At 37.7% G+C, this 19,365-nt stretch overlaps 1 protein-coding gene across 6 annotated transcripts in view; it reads right to left on the bottom strand.

The window, feature by feature from the left end:
* Positions 1-19,365, bottom strand: part of SATB1 (SATB homeobox 1) — a 130,694-nt gene that overhangs the window by 8,937 nt on the left and 102,392 nt on the right. For 5 of the 6 annotated variants that reach the window (XM_072153658.1, XM_072153657.1, XM_072153660.1 and 2 more), the window contains 2 exons: positions 18,387-18,599; positions 12,893-13,048 (listed from right to left, as the gene is read on the bottom strand). In XM_072153658.1, coding sequence (XP_072009759.1) covers positions 12,893-13,048; positions 18,387-18,599 — 369 coding nt within the window. The remainder of the gene's footprint in view (positions 1-12,892; positions 13,049-18,386; positions 18,600-19,365) is intronic. The other variant, XM_072153663.1, reaches the window with a different exon arrangement.

The raw sequence follows: 19,365 nt of genomic DNA, 5'->3' as shown, positions 1-19,365 counted from the left end.
TGTGCAAGAGGCCTAACATTCAAAGCATTATAGGGTATTGCAACATATATGGTACTCTATGGTATAGAAGTGCATGTTTACATACATTAGTGGGAAGTGGCTATGTTGATTCGGGTGGAAACATGTCTGTCCTGCTGACTTATTTGGTGTGATACAAAGGCACAACTTACTAAGTTTCAGTTTTTTATTTTCAAACCTGTAAAGGCAACTGCATGGCTGCAAATGTAATGCAACAAATTCTTGCAAACATTCCTAAATGTCCACTTTTGTGGTGTGAGCTACACCTCTAAAGTGCCCATTCTTCTTTGTGCATACACAGTAATAGCGCCCTCTATTGTGTAACACAGAAAAGGTTCCCAATTTGTGCCCACTGAAAGCAAGGTTTCCCCTCCCCTAAACAATTCATATGCCCCATCAAAGCTTTAATTCCAAAATTGTGAAAATTGTGTTCTCAACAGCGAAATGTCTTCTGCAAGACTTAAAAGTGTGAAAAAATTGCTTTATGAAGTTACCTGATAATAATGAAAAAATTATTTCTGGATCTATACAAAAAATTACCTAGACACAACAGTAGATACAGTATCATAGTTTATACGGTTGAAAAAAGACACTTGTCCATCAAGTTCAACCAGTAAGAGATAATAAAACCTTGAAAATTAGTAATTCAGTGGATCAAAGAACATGTTCTATCCTTAACATAATTTTTTTTATAGTATGGCTTATTCTTTTTCCTTAATTTGCAGTAATGCTACTTTGCCTGCTTTTTGCCTTCAAATGTGAATAAAATCTTAAGCCTCATCACGAGCCAGATGTTGATCTGGCAGCTCTTCCTAAAGGCTGCAGCACATAGGCATAGATATAAAAATATAGATCTGGTCACTCTATTGCCCAGGAGCAAAATTCCTAATGTACAAAAAATTGTTGATATAACTGGCTGCCCCGTAAATTACTAAATGTAAAGAAAAAAAAAATCAAACATTTCCCTAAACACCAAAATAAAACCTCAATAAAATCTGGTTGTGGAAACCCAGAGATATTTCCCTTTATATTTTATTCAAACAATACGAGAAAACACAGACTGCACCAAAAAGTTAAAAGGTTAAATGTTTTTGTCTTCTTCTTCGACTTCTCCACATGTGGTTTTCATTAGTAAAAAAATGAACAAGCTGTTTGTGGTTAAACTGTGTAATCGGCTGTTATCAAGCTAGCACTGCATTTAAGATTTACAGGATACATCAGCTTCTGTGCCACATTAGATGTAATAGGGAGGGGGTGGGAGGAAAAAGAGGAGGAGAGAGTGTATCCTGAGGAATAATATTTCCAATGCAGCCACTCTCACACTACATCTGGTTGTGCCGGTAGCAGCAGTTAAATTGAAATATTTCTCAGCGTGTGTCAGAAACATGCAGAATGGTAATTATGACAGATCTGATTAAGCCTGAGTGCCACTAACTCCCCGGCCAGCTCCGGTTGTGCAGGTGTGACCTTGTGCGTGCCTGCGTGTGTAAATAAAATTAATTACAAGCGAGAGGGCGAAGGCTTCAGTGACATCACAAAGCGGAGAAACTCCCAAGGGGGAGACCTAATGGAATATTTTCCCTCAGTCTAATAATACAGTTCATATTGACTTGAGGTAATTAGTGGGATCATTAAAGCAGTTTTCCCGGCGTATTTGGCTGCCTGATCAGATTAGTGAAAATGTTCTTCAGAACAAGCCCTGTGTGGTCTGCCAGAGGAGGAGGAAATAAAAAGCAACAAAGCATATTTTGGAATCATAAGCAGAGCTGGGCTTTCAGTCCTGCAAAAACTACACATCTCCAGGGTCTCAAAATCTGGTGGTCTCAGCTCTATTTAATGGAGCCCATGTGATGGAGATAATGCGCCATGCCTCTAACAATGTATCACTGATGAATACTAGAGTTAGATTAATTGTACTATTTATGGCTGCAGAAGAAAAGCTTGCAGTGTTATATAATGTGAGCGAACTACAGAAATGCAGCTTCAGACAAGTAAACTGGAACGATTCGGGAAAGTCAAGAGCATGTTGTCCAAATCAGAGGAACTCATTGGCATCTGCTTGGATTTTAATCCCTGTAAGTTATGTAGCGGAGTAAGGTGAAAATCATCAGATGCCGTAGTTTTACATGGGGAGGTGTTACTACATTTCTTGCTTTGTGATGTAAAAAGAGCATACGGTACATCTTTAGTGTGAAATACCGATTTATAGAAAACTCAGCTTATGCTCTTTGAACTAAAAAGTCAAAATAAATACGTGGCATCCACATCATGTGACTACACCCACAGAAACACCATCCAGAGAGTAAGAGGTAAACATTGGGTATTTTTTTTCTCCCCCCTATTCCCCCCGAAAAAAAAATCCATGTGCATACACAAACAGAAAAACACGATGGGTTTGAAAATGGAGGCAGAAAAACTTCTGAATACAGTATTCACATGTTCTTGCTCCACCTACAAAATTTCATTTGCAGTTTATTAAGTTGCATGGATGAAAGATCTATTTTTTTTAGTAAAATTTTACAAACTGGTACTTTTTTTGGCTGGTGAAGACAAAAGATAGAATTCACCAATCTCCATTGAAAACAGGCAACCAATGCAAGGTTCCTCTGGCTACAGATTACCTCCGTGTGAACTAAAATTGATTTTTTTAAATCACTGAAACTTTCTGGCAGAGGACATTTAGGGTATCGTATAAGTGGTATCCATAGGCTAAGGTAACATTTTTGGAATAGTTAGAATTTTTAAAATGTTGTTTTTGCTGTGTGTTTAGTTAGTCAAAAAATTACTTTGGTAGGAGATCAGGTAATTTTTTTTCCTGAGCTGTTTTCAGTTTTTTTTAATTATTTATTAAGTCATTTACCCTGCCCAGTTTCTTATTCCGTCTATGAAACACGAATGTTCTGACATATGATCAATGCCGCATATCACTGGCTATGGTGGAACAGGAAACTGGCGAACAAGACTTTATAAATCCCCCCCTTGTCACATGTTAGGACATTATTGCTCCATGTCTGGTAACCACTCTGTCTACAGGATGCCAAACACAAAAAGGCTGCATATTATGTATGAAGACCCAGCATGGGTACGTATATCATGTACCTTGTGTATTTTTAGCATAAAACACCAGCACCTCACTATATTCTGCTTGGCTATCTGGGTAGAGCCTCCATTATTTACTAGGCTTATAGTACAAAACTCCTGCATCACTGAATGAAGATGCCACTTGAGTTTTATCCCCATGGATGCTCTATACTTGGCATATTGACTGTAAGACAACACTTTAACCCTGCTTATTTTTATTTTTGTGCCTCCGTGATGTTTTAGCGTTTAGTGAACTCATATCTTTCTGACCAATGTGTATGTATATTTTTTTGCTTAGAAAAGCTTTTTGTTGTGATGTCCCAACTTTTTTGTAGGTAGTATGTTTGTGTTTTTAGGGCAAAGCTGTAAATGCTTTATATACTTATAGAGGATATATACAAGCATATATTATACTAATTGAGTTGCTACTATCTCTTGTTTTTACGGCAATCGTTATTCCCCCCCCCCCCCCGGTGTCATTCTCCAAAGTAGGCGATATGTCATGTATAGGAAGCAGTGTTATAATGCATTTAGAATACATCTAATATCAGACTATTTCTCTCTCCCACGACACAAAAATATAATAATAAAAATGCTTCATTTACACACAATCCGAACAATACCGATGATAACATCAGTAAATCTAGCAGTTAGTTTGCAAGCATCATCATGGAGGAGTAGCTGCCATAATACAGTATGCAGCATCTATTCAAGGCATTTTTACATTATTTATAGTGTTTTTGTTCCCTGATCAAATCCAGCCTAACGGGAAAAAAAAAGCAAATGGTAGTAAAGATCTGTTCTACTGTGTGTATGCTATGAAAGCAAGAAATGTAAAATACAGAAAGGAGAAAAATGCAGAATCATGTATTGAATGTAAGGTAAAGAGCATGCTCCAGAGTTTGTAGTGTAACTGGGATATGCCAAGCTTCGTCACAGATGGCAGCCTCTGACAGCTCCCATCCGTAGCGCTGATACTCGACAGTTCAGCACAAGATCAGTGACATTCTGTCTCATTAGAGCCACGCTAATTATCACAGCTAGTTTCAGGGGAAACCATGTGTTGCAATGGTCAATTTGAAGGAGTCTGTGCATCAACAAACTGGTAATAAGGATCAGACACCTTATTATATGACAGCATGCTGCCTATGATCTGATTTAGTGAATTAAGGAAACTAAAGCAATACTGAGGGCTGATTGTTAGAGGAATAGTACGTACAACAAAATACGCTGTAATTGAGTGGATGAGGCGTCAAATGAGCATAGTATAGAACAGGAAACTAACTACAGTAACTTCTATATTACATTCAATACCAATATATGTATAAATTATATTACAGACTGTATATACAGTATAAAAAAAAAAAAAAAAAAAAAAAATTATATATATATATATATATATATATATATATATATATATATACAAATGAAAATCCTAAGCTGCTTTATAATACCAGTTTAATATAGAAATAGCTGTAGATGTTTACACAATATGCTAAATATTTCTCAACTTAATGTGCCACCCCCACCCCAAATGTCAACAGTCTCACTTTTCCACTTGATTTGAGACATATGTATCAAGTCACTACACCAGTGATAAGTGTCAAATCATGTATGACAGGCTACTATATAACATGTTAGAAACATGTCATCGAAACTGATTATTTGGCAGCATAGCAACAAATATATATACGCAAAATACGATTAGTGATATAGAACATGTCCACAGCTTTTTAGTGTTACTTCTCCTGACGGCTCAGGTTTAGTAAGACTTTGTTCACATCTTGTTTTTGCCTTCCACTGTCAGGATATGTTGGGAGGGTTCCCAATGTATTCTTACAACAAAGGGCATCAGCATATCCCACTGTATGCTTATACAGTGGGATATGTCCTCCAGCTGCGCCCCTGCCCCCCGACAGTGAGAGGAGGACTGAACATTGTGAAAGAGCAATGATTTGCTGCTGCTGATGTTCAGGGTGTCTCCATATGGAGAGTTACAACACTAAGGAACTGTATGTTCAGTAGAGGCAGGGGATGGATGCCATACAGTGGCTTCCATAGACTCCGCTGGATGAAAAGTTGCAGTCTTCTACATATTTTCGTTCTGTGTTACCTGCTAGTTGTGAGGTATACTAAGAAGATGGAGATAAAAGGGATGTCTGGGTTTGTCAGTATAGTTTATGGGCACATTCAGTGTATGTATATAAGAATATATACATTATATAAGAATAATATATGTATATCTATCTATGGCCATCATCCAGACATACCTTTCATCTATCTACCCATCATGGAGATATACGCACCTATGATACAAGCACAGATGCATAGATTTTCTACATACATTCTAACTATCTCATTATACATTTCCCCCAAACACACAGGTTCCATATCCCTCTATATATACACAATACATTAATATTTTATCTATACACAACTAAACATACAATAAACAAATAATATACACTGATCCACTTTGTGCACTAGCTGGCATCTGTCCTGTTATACAGTAGATAAAATAAGTATCCAGAAGTTGAGCAAGCATTTGTCTCTGTATTTGGTATAGTAACAAAACAGAACAAAATAATTAATAAATGTTTGGCCAATTTAAATTGAGCTTAAAAAACAACCCACCACACAGACAAAAGCTAAACATCTAATATGTATTTTTCACACGTGAATAAAGACATCTAAAAAGAGAAATCAGGTTTCCAGATAAACAAAATATTCTATCACAATTAGAAACATTTCAAAAGCCCTATAATTTTCAATCAAAATTACAGTAATTTCTGATATACAAGCCATGATTCATGACAGAATTTTACACTTCATAAGAGATGACAGTGGCCTGATGTATGACATGCTGAGCAGTGAACCAATATAAACAACTCGGTTTAATGTTTAAATAGCACTTAATGTTTAGAGCCCAACAATAAAAGAAACACGTTGCCGAAATTACCACTTTCAAGTTGATTAAGGGGTAGGGATGCGATGGAGATTCAACTGTTTACATGCCCACTTGTTTGTGTGTATATGCTGATATGCACGCACAATGGAGGAGATACATCAAGTGTCGGGCAAAGTGTAGCTAATGCCCATTGCAACCAATAAGGTCACAGATTTCATTCTCCTAAGAGACTTTGAAAATAATAGGGGAACCGATATTAAAAGGCTAAGTTCACACCAGCATTTGGAAGGTTCCCTTACACATTCAGTTATTATTGTGGAAAAAATAGCCCAGTCTTAATTTTCTGCTGTCAATAACGGATGTGTAACAATCTACGGGAAACCTTCTGTTTTTAGTTTCCGTTACGGTCTTCTTTATTGGAGAGTATAACGGAAAGCCCAGACCATAGCAACTAATTTGTTGTTATGGTCAAATCCTCCTCTCATCTTTTGTGTTAGCTTTGATTAATGTCCCATTGTGACTACAGAATCTATACTTTCAATGACATAAGGATCGTCTTCTTAGAACTGAAACAAAGCAGCCAATCACTGTCCGGGGTTGTGACCTCTACACAATAGGTACAACAAGTCAGTGATGTACAGCAGTTGCAGAGGCTATGACTGCAGCCCGTTATATGGTGTATCCAAAGCATGACGTCAGCAATGGAGGGGACAAGTTTATTTTATTCTTTTACTACAAAGCTGAGTTGAATTTTAAAGGACATCTATCACCCGATCAAGGATTGTAAAACAAGCAAACCGACATAGTGGTGTGCGCCCCTTTATGCAAATGAGCCTGAGGGGCACCAGGCTCCATAGGAGTTCATGGAGCCATGAGCCACTCAGGCTCATTTGCATAATTTTTAAAGTCCTTTTTAAAAAAAAAACAAGGGCATACAAAGCTAAAAGAACAGCATATCCTGCCAGAGGGGGCACACAATAGTATGTCAGTAAGACTGGTTTATTATTCTTGATCTGGTGATAGTTGCCCTTTAACCCCTCAACGCTCTGCGCCGTAGCTCTACGGCGCAGAGGTATAAGGAGTGTATGAAGAGGGCTCACAGGCTGAGTCCTCTTCATACAAAGGTGGGGGTTTTTGCATTTTGCAGAAAACCCCCACTGCTAATAACCGCGGTCGGTGCTTGCACAGATCGCGGCTATTAACCCCTCCGCTGCCGCCGGCAAAGTCGCCGGCGGAGCGCGGGCGCCGACATCTTTTTTACGATCGCCGCGCCCCCCGGACGTCATCGGGGGGGGGGGGGGGCAGCGATCGGTTGCCATGGTAGCCTCGGGTCTTCTTTTGACACAAGGCTACATGGCTTCTGGAGATTCGTTACAATGAGCCAGTGGCTCATTGTAATGAATGACCTGCAAAAATGCCATATATTGCAATACAGAAGTATTGCAGTATATGGTAGGAGCGATCTGACCATCTAGGGTTAATGTACCCTAGATGGTCTAAGAAATAGTGGGAAAAAAAAGAAAAAAAAAAGTTTAAAAAATAAAAACATTTTATAAAATATTAAAAATTCAAATCACCCCCCTTTCCCTAGCACTGATATAAAACATAATAAACAGTAAAAATCACAAACATATTAGGTATCGCCGCCTCCCAAAATGCCCGATCTATCAAAATATAAAAACGGTTACAGCCGGCGGTGACCTCCGAGGCGGGAAATGGCGCCCAAATGTCCGAAATGCGACTTTTACACCTTTTACATCACATAAAAAATGCAATAAAAAATGATCAAAATGTCGCACAGACCTCAAAATGGTAGCAATGAAAACGTCGCCTCATTTCGCAAAAAAATGACACCTCACACATCTCCGTGGAGGATAAAATTATAAACAACAGTATCCTACATAGGAAAAAGAATATATGTTAAGAGATAAGAAATGATGACACTGTGTATCATCCACCGGAAATCTTAGCTCAACGTATATGTGATTGTGTATAAACATGGGCAATAATGTGCTTTCCATTTTGTGATGCAGAACTAGAAAAACTCTGACCTTTCTGCTGGCATGTTTTCATTCTCAGTATCTGTGTGTGTCAGATTTACCAAACACTAGAGTCTTGTAGGGAAAAAAAAGTATCTGGGTCACAAGGGGCATGTTTTTACTTCTCCCAAGCCTCCTTCAGCTACTCATTCCCCCTTCCTTAAGGAAGGAGGGAGGTGTTGGCCCAGTCACACAGTGACTTACTGAAGAGAAGCTCCTGAGGAAGAGGGGAATAAGAGATCTGAGGAAGACATCAGAAAATAGAAAAGACACCCCTTGGGATTAGAGGAGTTTGTTGGCAAGGTGCCAGCTATTTTTTTAATTGATTCAATAAAAATCTGAGCTATAGATTATAGATTTATAATACAAACTGTGAGAAGACTTCTTTGTGAACCTTTTATTAGCTTTAATGGTGAAAACCTGATGACAGGTTCCCTTTACATGTAGCCCCTAGAGACCCTTAAAGGGAACCTGTCACCAGGGATATCATTTTCAATAAAGACAATTTTCAGAAGCCCACAACAGCTGCATTGCAAATATATCCTTTTGCCTTCTCTAAGCATTTACATTACAATATAATTGTGTGTTGTAACTTACCTAGCACCCTGACATAATCATCTGTTAAGTCCCAGGGGTTGGCTCTCTGCTAGCTATCAATGAATGTGAACCTTAATGAGTACTGAGCCTTTAGTGACTGTAATGAGGGATATAAAATACAGTGTACAAAGTCTTCAGCTTTGACACCACACCTCTAGTAAGAAATTCCCATAACCAAATCCTGAAAAAACATTCAAATAGCAAAGGCTGGAAGTAAACTAATTAAATCTGCCTTATTCAATGCATCACCTTGAGGAAGTTTTTCTTAAAAAAAAACCCATATACAATTAAGTTGCCTACCTTTTAAATATTGAAATGCTGTTTCCAGCAAGACCAAGTATGCCAATAATGCTCTGGGTCTCCCATGTTAACAGTAGTTCTACCTTTGGTTCAAAGAGTGAACCCAGGATCTTATTCATGGGGACAGGTGTTTTTTCCAGTTTAGCAATAGGAACCTTTCTTTTAAAACAACACCAAGCAGAGTGGATTTTATAGCCAGACTGTTAGCTCCAAAACAAAAGTATGCAACAGGGGGAATCTTTTTCTAGGATGGAAGTGGATAGGTTTTGTGTTAAAATGAATGTTATCAAAATTGTAAACGGTTTCCTACACTTGTTTCTTAATACAGGTGGTCGACTTGAGGACACCCAACTTACAGACGACGCCTAGTTACAGATGGACCTATCTGCCCACTGTGAAGAATTTGGCGGGATACATTTTTTGGATGACACACCAAAGCAAGGTGTAGAATTGTCTGTGTACAAATTAAAGTAAAAAATAGGCAATGCTATGAAAGTTCTTTCTTCCACCGGCCCACTGCTTTGGCTCAGGTGCTCCAGTATGGTTTATTTTCTGGCACACCTGAAATGAAATCACCAAGCACTCTAATGCAACCATTCACTGGCAACTGGGGCCCCACAGGGTAGTTGGGTACATTACAGTTGCTCGAGGTAAGTGGCATCATTACTGGAGCTCCAGAAACAGAGGCACAGAAGACTGGAGCCAAAGCACTGCAGTGCCAAGGGGAAAAAGGGCAAAGTCCTTAAACTCTTTTATGCTGCCAGGGGGTGGCGTAGGAAAGTAAGAGAAAAAGTTGTAGCTGGGACTGGGCATGTAGAAGAGATGTGTGCCTGTGTGACAGAGAGTGAATGGATGATGGATGGTGGATGAGTGAGTGAATGTTGCATGAAGTGAGTGAGTGAATGGTTGTAGCAGAGCTGTGTGTGAGTGAATGGCTGTAGTGGAACTTTGTGTGAACAAGTGAATGGATGTAGCAAAGCTGTGTTTTCTGTGCTTGCGTGTGACCAACAGGGAATTTGTAATTGGTATCAAATTTATTTTTCATTTTTTTTTAGATGACTAAATCTGGGGTGTTTTCTTACATTTTCTCCCCTCTAAAATCAATTTACTTTTTCCAAGTCTAATTAAAGAAAACATTGAAGGAAATATAAAGAATTGCAGATTTCCCTTGAATTAGACAATTGCAAATTTTGCAAGGTTAAAAACTTTATTCCAAAAACACATCACAAAATAAAGCAAACTGGAGCCTGTAACACTCTACAATACACATGATGCATATATTCCCAATTCCTTCCAAAATCACATTTAAAAGTATACAGTTTATGAAAAAGACATCATATTTAAGTATGAAAACAGCTACAACATAGACATGCAGAAAAAAAGGGGTAACAGTGCTAAAAATATTAACAGCTAAAACAAAACGGCATGAAGTATGACAAAAAAAATCTTACTCCAAGGAAATTCTCTCATACAGATATGCAGTACATTTCCATTAGCTTCTTGAAAAACAGTAAATTGTCAGACATCTGTATGGGATGTCACCCCTGAATACAATGTAAATATTTGCAGAACCTTTATCGTTACAGTCATGAGACACTTGACATCTAAGGATAAGTTCATACACAAGTTTTTCAAGCAGAAGGAACAGCTTACAATTAAACGATCATTTGGAGTAAAGCTATTAAAGTTGTGTGAGCACTTTAGATGGAACTAGTCACCAGATTTTACCCCATTGAACTACTAGCCCCTCAAGGGGGTATGAAATGTTTTTTTATAGAATTACCTTTTTTATGTTAAATCTCACCTGTTGAGAGTCATATTTTGCCTGAGATATGTGAAGTTCAGAAGATGCAGGGGAAGTCTCACTATCTTTAGTTGCCCCTATCTTTGGTTCTATAGTACCTAGAAACATGCTTTTGGTGTCAAATTAAAATAGAAGAATAAGAATTGTAAGCTGTTACACCATGCTTGTGGTTCTGTGAGCTACAGAACCAGAGATTCAGGAAGTTAAAGGAAACCGATCGCCAGGAGACCCATTTTTAGAACGCCCCCAGACGCCACATAGCATAGTACATACACTTCCAAAGAGTTTTTGAATGAATAATAGGTTTTACAGAAAAAAACATATGTTATATAGTACCTTTCAATGCCATGTGGTCTGTAACTAGGAACTCCCCTCTGGGAGTGGCTATAGAGGAGCAGTTTCCCCCCTACCCTTGGGAAACTGCTTTTCCATGTGTCCTTTTCAAATATATGTATAACTCTTTTTTTATATATTTGAAAGGACACATGGAGGTGCAGTTTCCCAAGGGTGGGGGGACAGCTCCTCTTTAGACACTCCCATGTGCCTAGTGCACATGACATTGAAAGGTACTATATGACATATCTTTTTTCTGTAGAAACTTATTTTTTATACAAAAACTCTTCTGCAGTGTGTGTACTATGCTCTGTGGGGACTTGGGGAGTGCTAAAAATAGGTCTCCTGGTGACAGGTTCCCTTTAAAGACATGTTTGGAAATGGGAAATCCAGATAAAGTTCGAATTTGCTACTTTTTTGTGGTAACTTTATCATCTGATAAGATTCTTAAGGGAAGATTTTTCACCGCTTCCACGCCAGTTTCCTTGCATAGAAGCAGTGAAATAATTGCAAATTCTTGCAATGCGAATATGCCACCTCCACTGCATGTTGGCATTGAGGGGGTAGAGGGGCGTGGGGGCAGTTGGCGGAGCAAACTTTCATTCCCCGTTTTTTACACAAAACTACGCCAGGTAGTTTTGTTTAAAAACCAGTGAATTAAAGTTTGCTCCACCGTCGTCCTCTTGATGTATCCGGTGTGACAAGGGGGTGGCGTGGCTTTATCTGCACCGGTGTGTGATAAATCACCCTCCTTATCTCCAAATGACAGCAGAAGCATGTTTCTAGGTGATATAGAACTGGGATATGTCTGAAGAGACACTCCTTCTGCAGTTCCTAAAAATTTACAAAATTTCAGGAAAATATGATTTTTCTCTGCTCATTTTCAGAGATTTTTCTCCCGTTTTGTTGTTTTGATTTTAGATGAAGGAGAGAAATTCACCATTCATTCTAATGTGAACTAAATCTGGCCTCCGTGGTTAAGCTTTAAGCCATATACATACTATAATATATAATGTGTTTATAACTAGAGCAAGTGTGTTCTGCATTGTATTATGTTGTGTTCATGTAAATCTGTCTTTTATATCTTATATGCAAGTGTTATATATGGCACCTATGGGGGTACCAGGTATATACCCAGATTAACCCATGGATTAGCTAGGATAAAGGGTATGGTGGTAATCTTAATTTATATTACAGGGAACCTGTCATCAGAAATTGGCCTAGTAAACCACTAGCAGTATGTTGTCAAGCAGCTAAGTAGCTTCTAGATGCTGTTGCTTTTGTGGCTTGGTGTGGTGGCATCATCCAGAAAATCAACTTTGAAGTGAGATGTGAATTGGTTTTATGAAGTCAGGGAGGCGGAGAGTTTAACGCTGAAGTCAATAATTTACCAATAAAAATTATTAATAGTTCAGCACTCCTTTCTCGAAAGTTTTATAAGAAACTAAATATTGATCCGATCAGCAGCTGCTGAACTTTTACAATCTTTTCAGAGATGTCATTGCATATATAACATTATCGGTTCCCTTTAAGAAAGGACATACTGATATCCCTGTGAATCACATATTGGTGTATAATGCACTCCCTCCTAACTTCCAAATTATTAAAATTGTTTTACTAGTCTGAAAGAAACCTGTAAGTGCTTATGTTTTTTTTCTGTTGCAAATGGAAGTAGATTTGATGCCCTGGGAGCAATAAGACTTGGAAACCATCCTGTGCACAATGCGCTAAATTCACCTCTCAAACATTTGAATGCTTTAAATCGGTACAGAAAGCAGAATAATATTTTTTCTTCAAATGAATATTATGTACCTGGCTTTTGGAAGCTGCAACCTTTGCAAATAGTGCTTGGGATACTTTAGCTCTCTTCATTTCCTGCTGGATCTCATCATAGATGGAAGCATTAATATTCATGCTGCAGTTCTCCAGGCTTCCGTTTCTCTCAGTTGCAATAGTTGCTGTCTTGACCTGAAACATATAGGTGAAAATTTACTCACAGATTGTAGGTAAAATGTATCTTAGTATATATCATCATGCACTATTTCTCATAATTTATATATAAAAAAGGCTGTAAAAAACATAAAAAATCTCAGCATTCTATAGATGAAAAGCTGAAATATTATATTATAATAATGGCAAATTCACATTGACTCTAGAACTTTACATCATCCTAGGCTAATAATACAGGCTCCATTGTCGGATGACAACAAGCAGTAGCAAAGTCATCAAGCAAGTTTTGTGGCAAAAAGCCAAATATTTTCACAGAACCGTGCAAATGTACAACTGAAAGCTTTCTGCAATTAATGTGAAAGAATTTAACCATCTGTCTTAGAAAAGAATGGCTTATCTTGAACGGCATGCAACATAACCGTGATGATTTATGCCTGTGATAAAAGCACAATGGCGGCATCCTAGATTCCAAGGTTCTTTAGTTTTATTAGATTTTCCCCTTTAACATGGTTTAACCTTGCCCTTTTCCCTTTATCATTATCGGCCCATATCTACAGTATTTAGATTTCAGAATAGATTACATACTCTGTCAGCTGTCACCTAAAAATACAGCTTGTGGTGGAAAATATGTTTTTAGATATTATCAGAATTTTAGCTTTCTGTCACATCCCTTTTGTATACAAGTAAATAAATCAGTCCTTGTACAGATTTATGATTTTTTTAATGAGGTATTGTTACCACCTTTTTAAGTGGATATTATTGGGAACACAACATTGTCAAAGATTTGGTTAGAAATTTCCTGCACTCGGAGAGCAGTAACGCTGTAACGCCCCTGTATGTGCTGATCGAAATCACAGCAAGTGGCTTTAAACTCCGTCGAGTCATTGCAATACAACCATGTAACTACATTCGTCAGCTCCTCTCGGTCTTCTGCACTATTGCTGTTACACAGGAACTACACTTATTACAGAGACTACCCTTTATATATTGGCGGCTATTTATAAAGACCAGTGTTTTTCACCCCTCTATCTAGTCAAATAGTAGACTCACGGCCTCACTACCTCTGACTCCAGTAGGGGAGTCAATTGCCGCACCAGAAGTCTGTCTTGAAAGTCAGTAAATCCAGTGGAGCCCGATACAATCTCCTTTTACAACCTTGCCTTTTAGGAAAGTGGTTAGGGTGGTGAAAAACATTTTTCACAAATAGATCAGAAAAAAGACCTTGATAAATCATCCCTGTTTTGTTAGGAATGGAATATGCTACCATATTAGATATACAGTAGTTTATATATTCTCCAAATGTTGGGAAAATGCAACCATTTGTAAATTAAAATATAAATATCACGTACAAGAAGTAAATAGTAGGGTCCCCCAAGACTTCAACTCATAGGTTTTAGAATTTGTAAAGAAGCTAAGTATGGCCAAGTGCACGTGGACTTTAGGTCCTAAATATGTTATTGAAAATATTTAGTTTATAAGCAGGAGGGTCAAATAAGCACATGAAGGACATGCAGTAAAGGCTGGCTCCATATTGTAGATGATGTTCCTAGAGAGGGGGTCAGGGATTAACTATTTATTCCTAAAAGTGAAATCCCTCTGGCTTCTGTTTGATACCCAGTTCATACAATTACAGAATGACACACTCATCCTGACAACATCTGTTAGTGATCGTTTTCCAAACCAATTTTATTGATCATCCCTATTAAGCTCCTGTAGGATTACTGGTGACCAAGGGAGAACTGTGGAACTGTTCTTGGTGAGTAAAGAAACAGCACAATATGAGAGAAATAGAGGTTCAAAAAATTAGCAGATTAGCCGGAAGCGCTCAGGCTGACGTCGCCTGAGCGCCTCTTGGCATTGCAGTCTTTTTATTTATTTACGCCTCGCCCCAACTCTCTGGCCTCACGGGCTCTCCCCTAGCTCGGGCGGGAGCAGGCAGGACTAGCAGTGCAGGGCGTGCATAAAATAAAAGACAGCAGCTACTCTGCATACTTTTTAAAACTCTTTTTCTTGCAAATTGTGCAGTTTCTTTGCCCACTAAGAACAGTTCCATTTAGTTGCATAAGGGAATGTGCACGCAAGTTCTACACATTGAAACTGATGGTAGATTAATAGATTTAAATACAATCATTTAATTTTCTTTTCAGGAAAGAAATGATCATTCCACATTATTCCCACAACAGAAGCTTCCCAGGCTCCTTAAAGGATTTGCATAAAATATTTGCAAGTAAAAGTTTTAAGCCCCTTCTACTTTTCTCTGACAGCCACGTATGTTCAGGTGTGCATGAATGCATCAATAATCGTTTCTACATTTCTCTGTATTATCAGTCTCAATGCAGATTGTGATACCTGTTGTTGGACTTACATCAAAAGAATGGAATAATTTTAAAGCAATTGATGAAGCTTTTGTAGTTCTTTAAGACACTTGGCAGCAAAACTATGAAAAAGAGAGAGCACAGACACGCTAGATATTTCTCGAGACTCTTCAGCAGTTGTTTACAGGAAAAGGCTTTAGATAATTTGCCATTTATTCACTTTTTGTGTTTTCTAGAGATCCTTACACATTTTAGGTTGATAAACTGAATAACCTAACACATGTATGTACAGGAAATATATAATATTCTACTTCTAACTATTACTTTCCTTTTACCGTAATTTTAACTCTTACGTTAAGTTCCATTAGCTCCTACAAATCCATAATTTACAGCTGCCTCATTGCTTGATAAGTGGATTATCATCTGAAATCCCGGCTATCATATGCAACGGCAAACGTCTAAACTAAACAAATCTTGCCTCATTTAGAATCATTGTTATAGCAAATATAACACTGCACAAAGAATCAGTAATATTATTAGACATTTCAAATGATATTAGTAATCCTCTAAGCCAGCGAGACGTACAGAAGCACCACACTATGATTCAGTGGAGCCTAAGGCAACACTAATTATTGAATCACGGTAGTTCTATTGGGAATCACATTTTTTATGATTTGGAGTCCGTTTTATCCCCTTATCTCTAAAAGGATCCTTCACTGGACTTCAGGCTAAAGTCCATTAATAGTAGACTAAGCCATTAGCACACTATGTTCCCTTTCAATAAGGAAATTTGCTCTCTTTCTTGCAATACATTAGTGCATAAGCGTAGCAGCTTCCTCCTGTCCACCATCGCCAAGCCGTGTTATTTATTACTCCTGGAAGACATTTGGTAATCATTAGCTGTAAACCCTGCCGTATGTCAAGAAAAGAGGCTTTTGTGTTTGATGAACTCATCGTTTTTTATTATGTACATTGAATCGTGATATAAGTGTCTAAGTAATATTTTCCATGATCGGTATGTTTGTTTTAAAGCACCAAAGTATCCCTGTAAAACTTAATGGAAGAGCCTTGCACCATTAGAGCATAAATGTCAATTGTATCAGGCAAGCCCCTGAGTGCACCGATTAACTTAATAAAAATACAAGACTCCGATATAATAGAACATTAGAAAGACGGTCTCTACAACACACAAACTTGTTCTATCTGTTAAAGCCACCCTTTCATTCTCCTGAAAGTAGACTGACAGACCCAAAAACACTCCTGATCCATTTTACCACAGACCACGTCAATTATATATGTATTAATTGTACTTCAATTTAACTGGAAAACAAGTGTGCTCCCTAGTGCCAAGCTCCAATGCTTATAAACGGCTTAAAGGGGTTGTGTCATGAACTATTACTATCCACAGGATTGGGGATAAAATATATATGATCGTCTTTTTTAGACTTCTGGGTTTGGTCTGTCTTGTTGATCGTCCGTCATCCTGAAGTCAATGGAGCATAGGACAGAGCTCTATCCAGTGTTCCTTTGACTTCTATGGGCCTTCCAAATCACCCTGCAGCGTGGTCAAAACCTAGAAGTCCCTATGCTATGGATGAGATAAGGGGAACCTTTGATCCCCTGTTCTAATGGTCAAATGGTCAAGACCCCCTCAATCATATATTTAGAGTTAATGACACAGCCCCTTCAGGCCCCCAATGACATAAAGATAAAGTTGACCTAACCCTCAATTTTTGCTAGGACCTGATGACCAACTTACGTCAATGGGAAATCTCAAAACTTTTCCCTGAAAGATGATATTGCATGGAATGAAAGATCAGCACATGGAATTTGTTTGTTCTCTGCAGAGATAGGCAACCACCAGCGATGCCTCGTATTGGCTCAACTGCTTTTTTCTCACTTTGTAGCATAATAACAACAAATTATGAACAAATAAAGAATAGCAAACACTTAGCCAACAAATACTGAAGTTGTATAAGCACCTTAAATGGCAAAATACTGATTATAAAAATGTAGGCGTCAGCAAAAAATGTGACAGGGCAGCTGCAAGGAATCAAAGGATAGTCCTATGTATGAATAGGCTAACAACATTTTAACATAAACATTTTTTTAATAATATATGCTGCACTCAACTGGATTATACTTAACTGGAAGTATGTAAATAACAGATGGGAAGATGTTACTAAACAGTAAACTGATCATTTTATACAAAAAACTGCAAATCAGCAAACAAAGATTTTTGTAAGATCATATAGACATATAAACATAATAGAGCGCTTATATTCCCTGTCCTCTGTTGCATTGCCTACTGTGAAAGTTAAAGGGGCTGTATGAGATTTTAAAGAGCCAAGGTACTCTAATCTGATATTGAAACACAGCTCCGCCAAATAAAAGTAGCAGGATAAGAGTGGAGGAAAAAACTAAAGAATAGGACCTATTTTCTAGCCCATGACAATGTTAGAAGATTTACTCATAATCTAAAGAGTTGTAAAATTAAGTGGGCTTGAAAATACAATGTCATTCATGATCAGAAGGAGAGAATTCAAGAAATATACCTACATCTATGGACATTTTATCCCTTTATAAATCGTGTTACACATGTTAACCAGAGCTTTAATTATATACCTAATTATATACCCAATTAAATTGGCCCAATTTTCTGACTTAATTTTTTATCTGTTTTATATAAACAAAACTATCCACAGTAAATGCTGCCAAAAGTCTAGTAGCGACCACCAAGTATTTCACAGCCCTCAAAGACCGAAAGACTACTACAGCTCAGCAGAGGGCAACATTTTTGGACAGGAAGTTGAGTTTTCTGTCCAGATACAAAGAGATTAGAAGCTAATATATTGGCGCTGGAGAGAACTTTTGCTATCATGGCAAGAGAAGGGCAACTAGAATATGTCATCTCTATCACACCACAGAACTTATCAACAAGGACTGGTGAAGATTGAAGTTAAACCCCTTTATATTAAAAGTTAAAGGGACGATTGGAAAGGCTAGAAGAGAGCAGTGATTTGAGTTACTGCATCCTTTACCTGTGGTGTACGGGCTGGTGGTGTACTGATCAGAGGTGCTGGACCCATAGTAGATGCTGCATTGAGACTTCTTTCCCTTTCATCCTGGTAAATTCGGTCTCTCTCAGCTTCAGGTAGCTGTAAGAAATTCTGCATTGCCCGTAGATTTACCAATAATGACTGAGATGCTGTCTTGGGATCTTCTTCCTTTCGCAAAATTTCCGAGAGCAAGCCCTAAATTGAGGGATTACAACATATTAGTTGTAAAAAAAAAACTAGACGCCACTGCACTCAACTAAACTCGCCTGCCAAAAATAGAGGACAACTACCTAAAGTAATAGAGAAAATATAAAATACAAACAAAAATAAACACAACTGGTCCAACACAAAAAACATAACATGAACTTAATAGTTAAATTTAAAAAGAAAAATGGTAAATAAAAAAAATATATACAATAATTTTTAGGAAGGCTTTATTTTATTAGTCTTATGTCAACACTGAAACTGGACTACAGGGTGATCTACAAAGCCACATAGGAAGAGTACTGCATAATTAGGTACTGAACTAATTGCAGCACATTTAGATGTTAGAGAAGACCGTAAGACATATTGTGATTGTCAAAGTTTGAATAAAACTACAGTTTTGGAAAGAATACTACTAGGATTAAGTTGCACAAATACTTTGTTACCTAATACTATTTGCACTAGTTTTCTTGATTTTTCCATTACTATTACTATATTTTCTACATTGTTTTTTTTTTTTTTACATAACTTCCCTAAAGATAGTTAGCAACCGATTTTGCAGGGAAACTTAAGGGCCTGATCACTGAGAAATAGGAAAGCTTATAAAGGTACCTGCATAATTTTTACCTTTGTGGTAATTTAGGCACTATAAATGGCCTTTACGGCTTTGGAGATGTAATAGTGTACAAAGTGAACTTGATGAACATTTCAATACCTCAAGGTGCCAATACACTCCCTTAAAGGGGTATTCCCATGA

This window comes from Engystomops pustulosus, chromosome 5 (assembly GCF_040894005.1).
Source record: "Engystomops pustulosus chromosome 5, aEngPut4.maternal, whole genome shotgun sequence".
In the NCBI taxonomy this organism is placed as follows: domain Eukaryota; kingdom Metazoa; phylum Chordata; class Amphibia; order Anura; family Leptodactylidae; genus Engystomops; species Engystomops pustulosus.
Note: the sequence above shows the minus strand (reverse complement) of the source record. Positions and strands in the feature narration are given on the sequence as shown.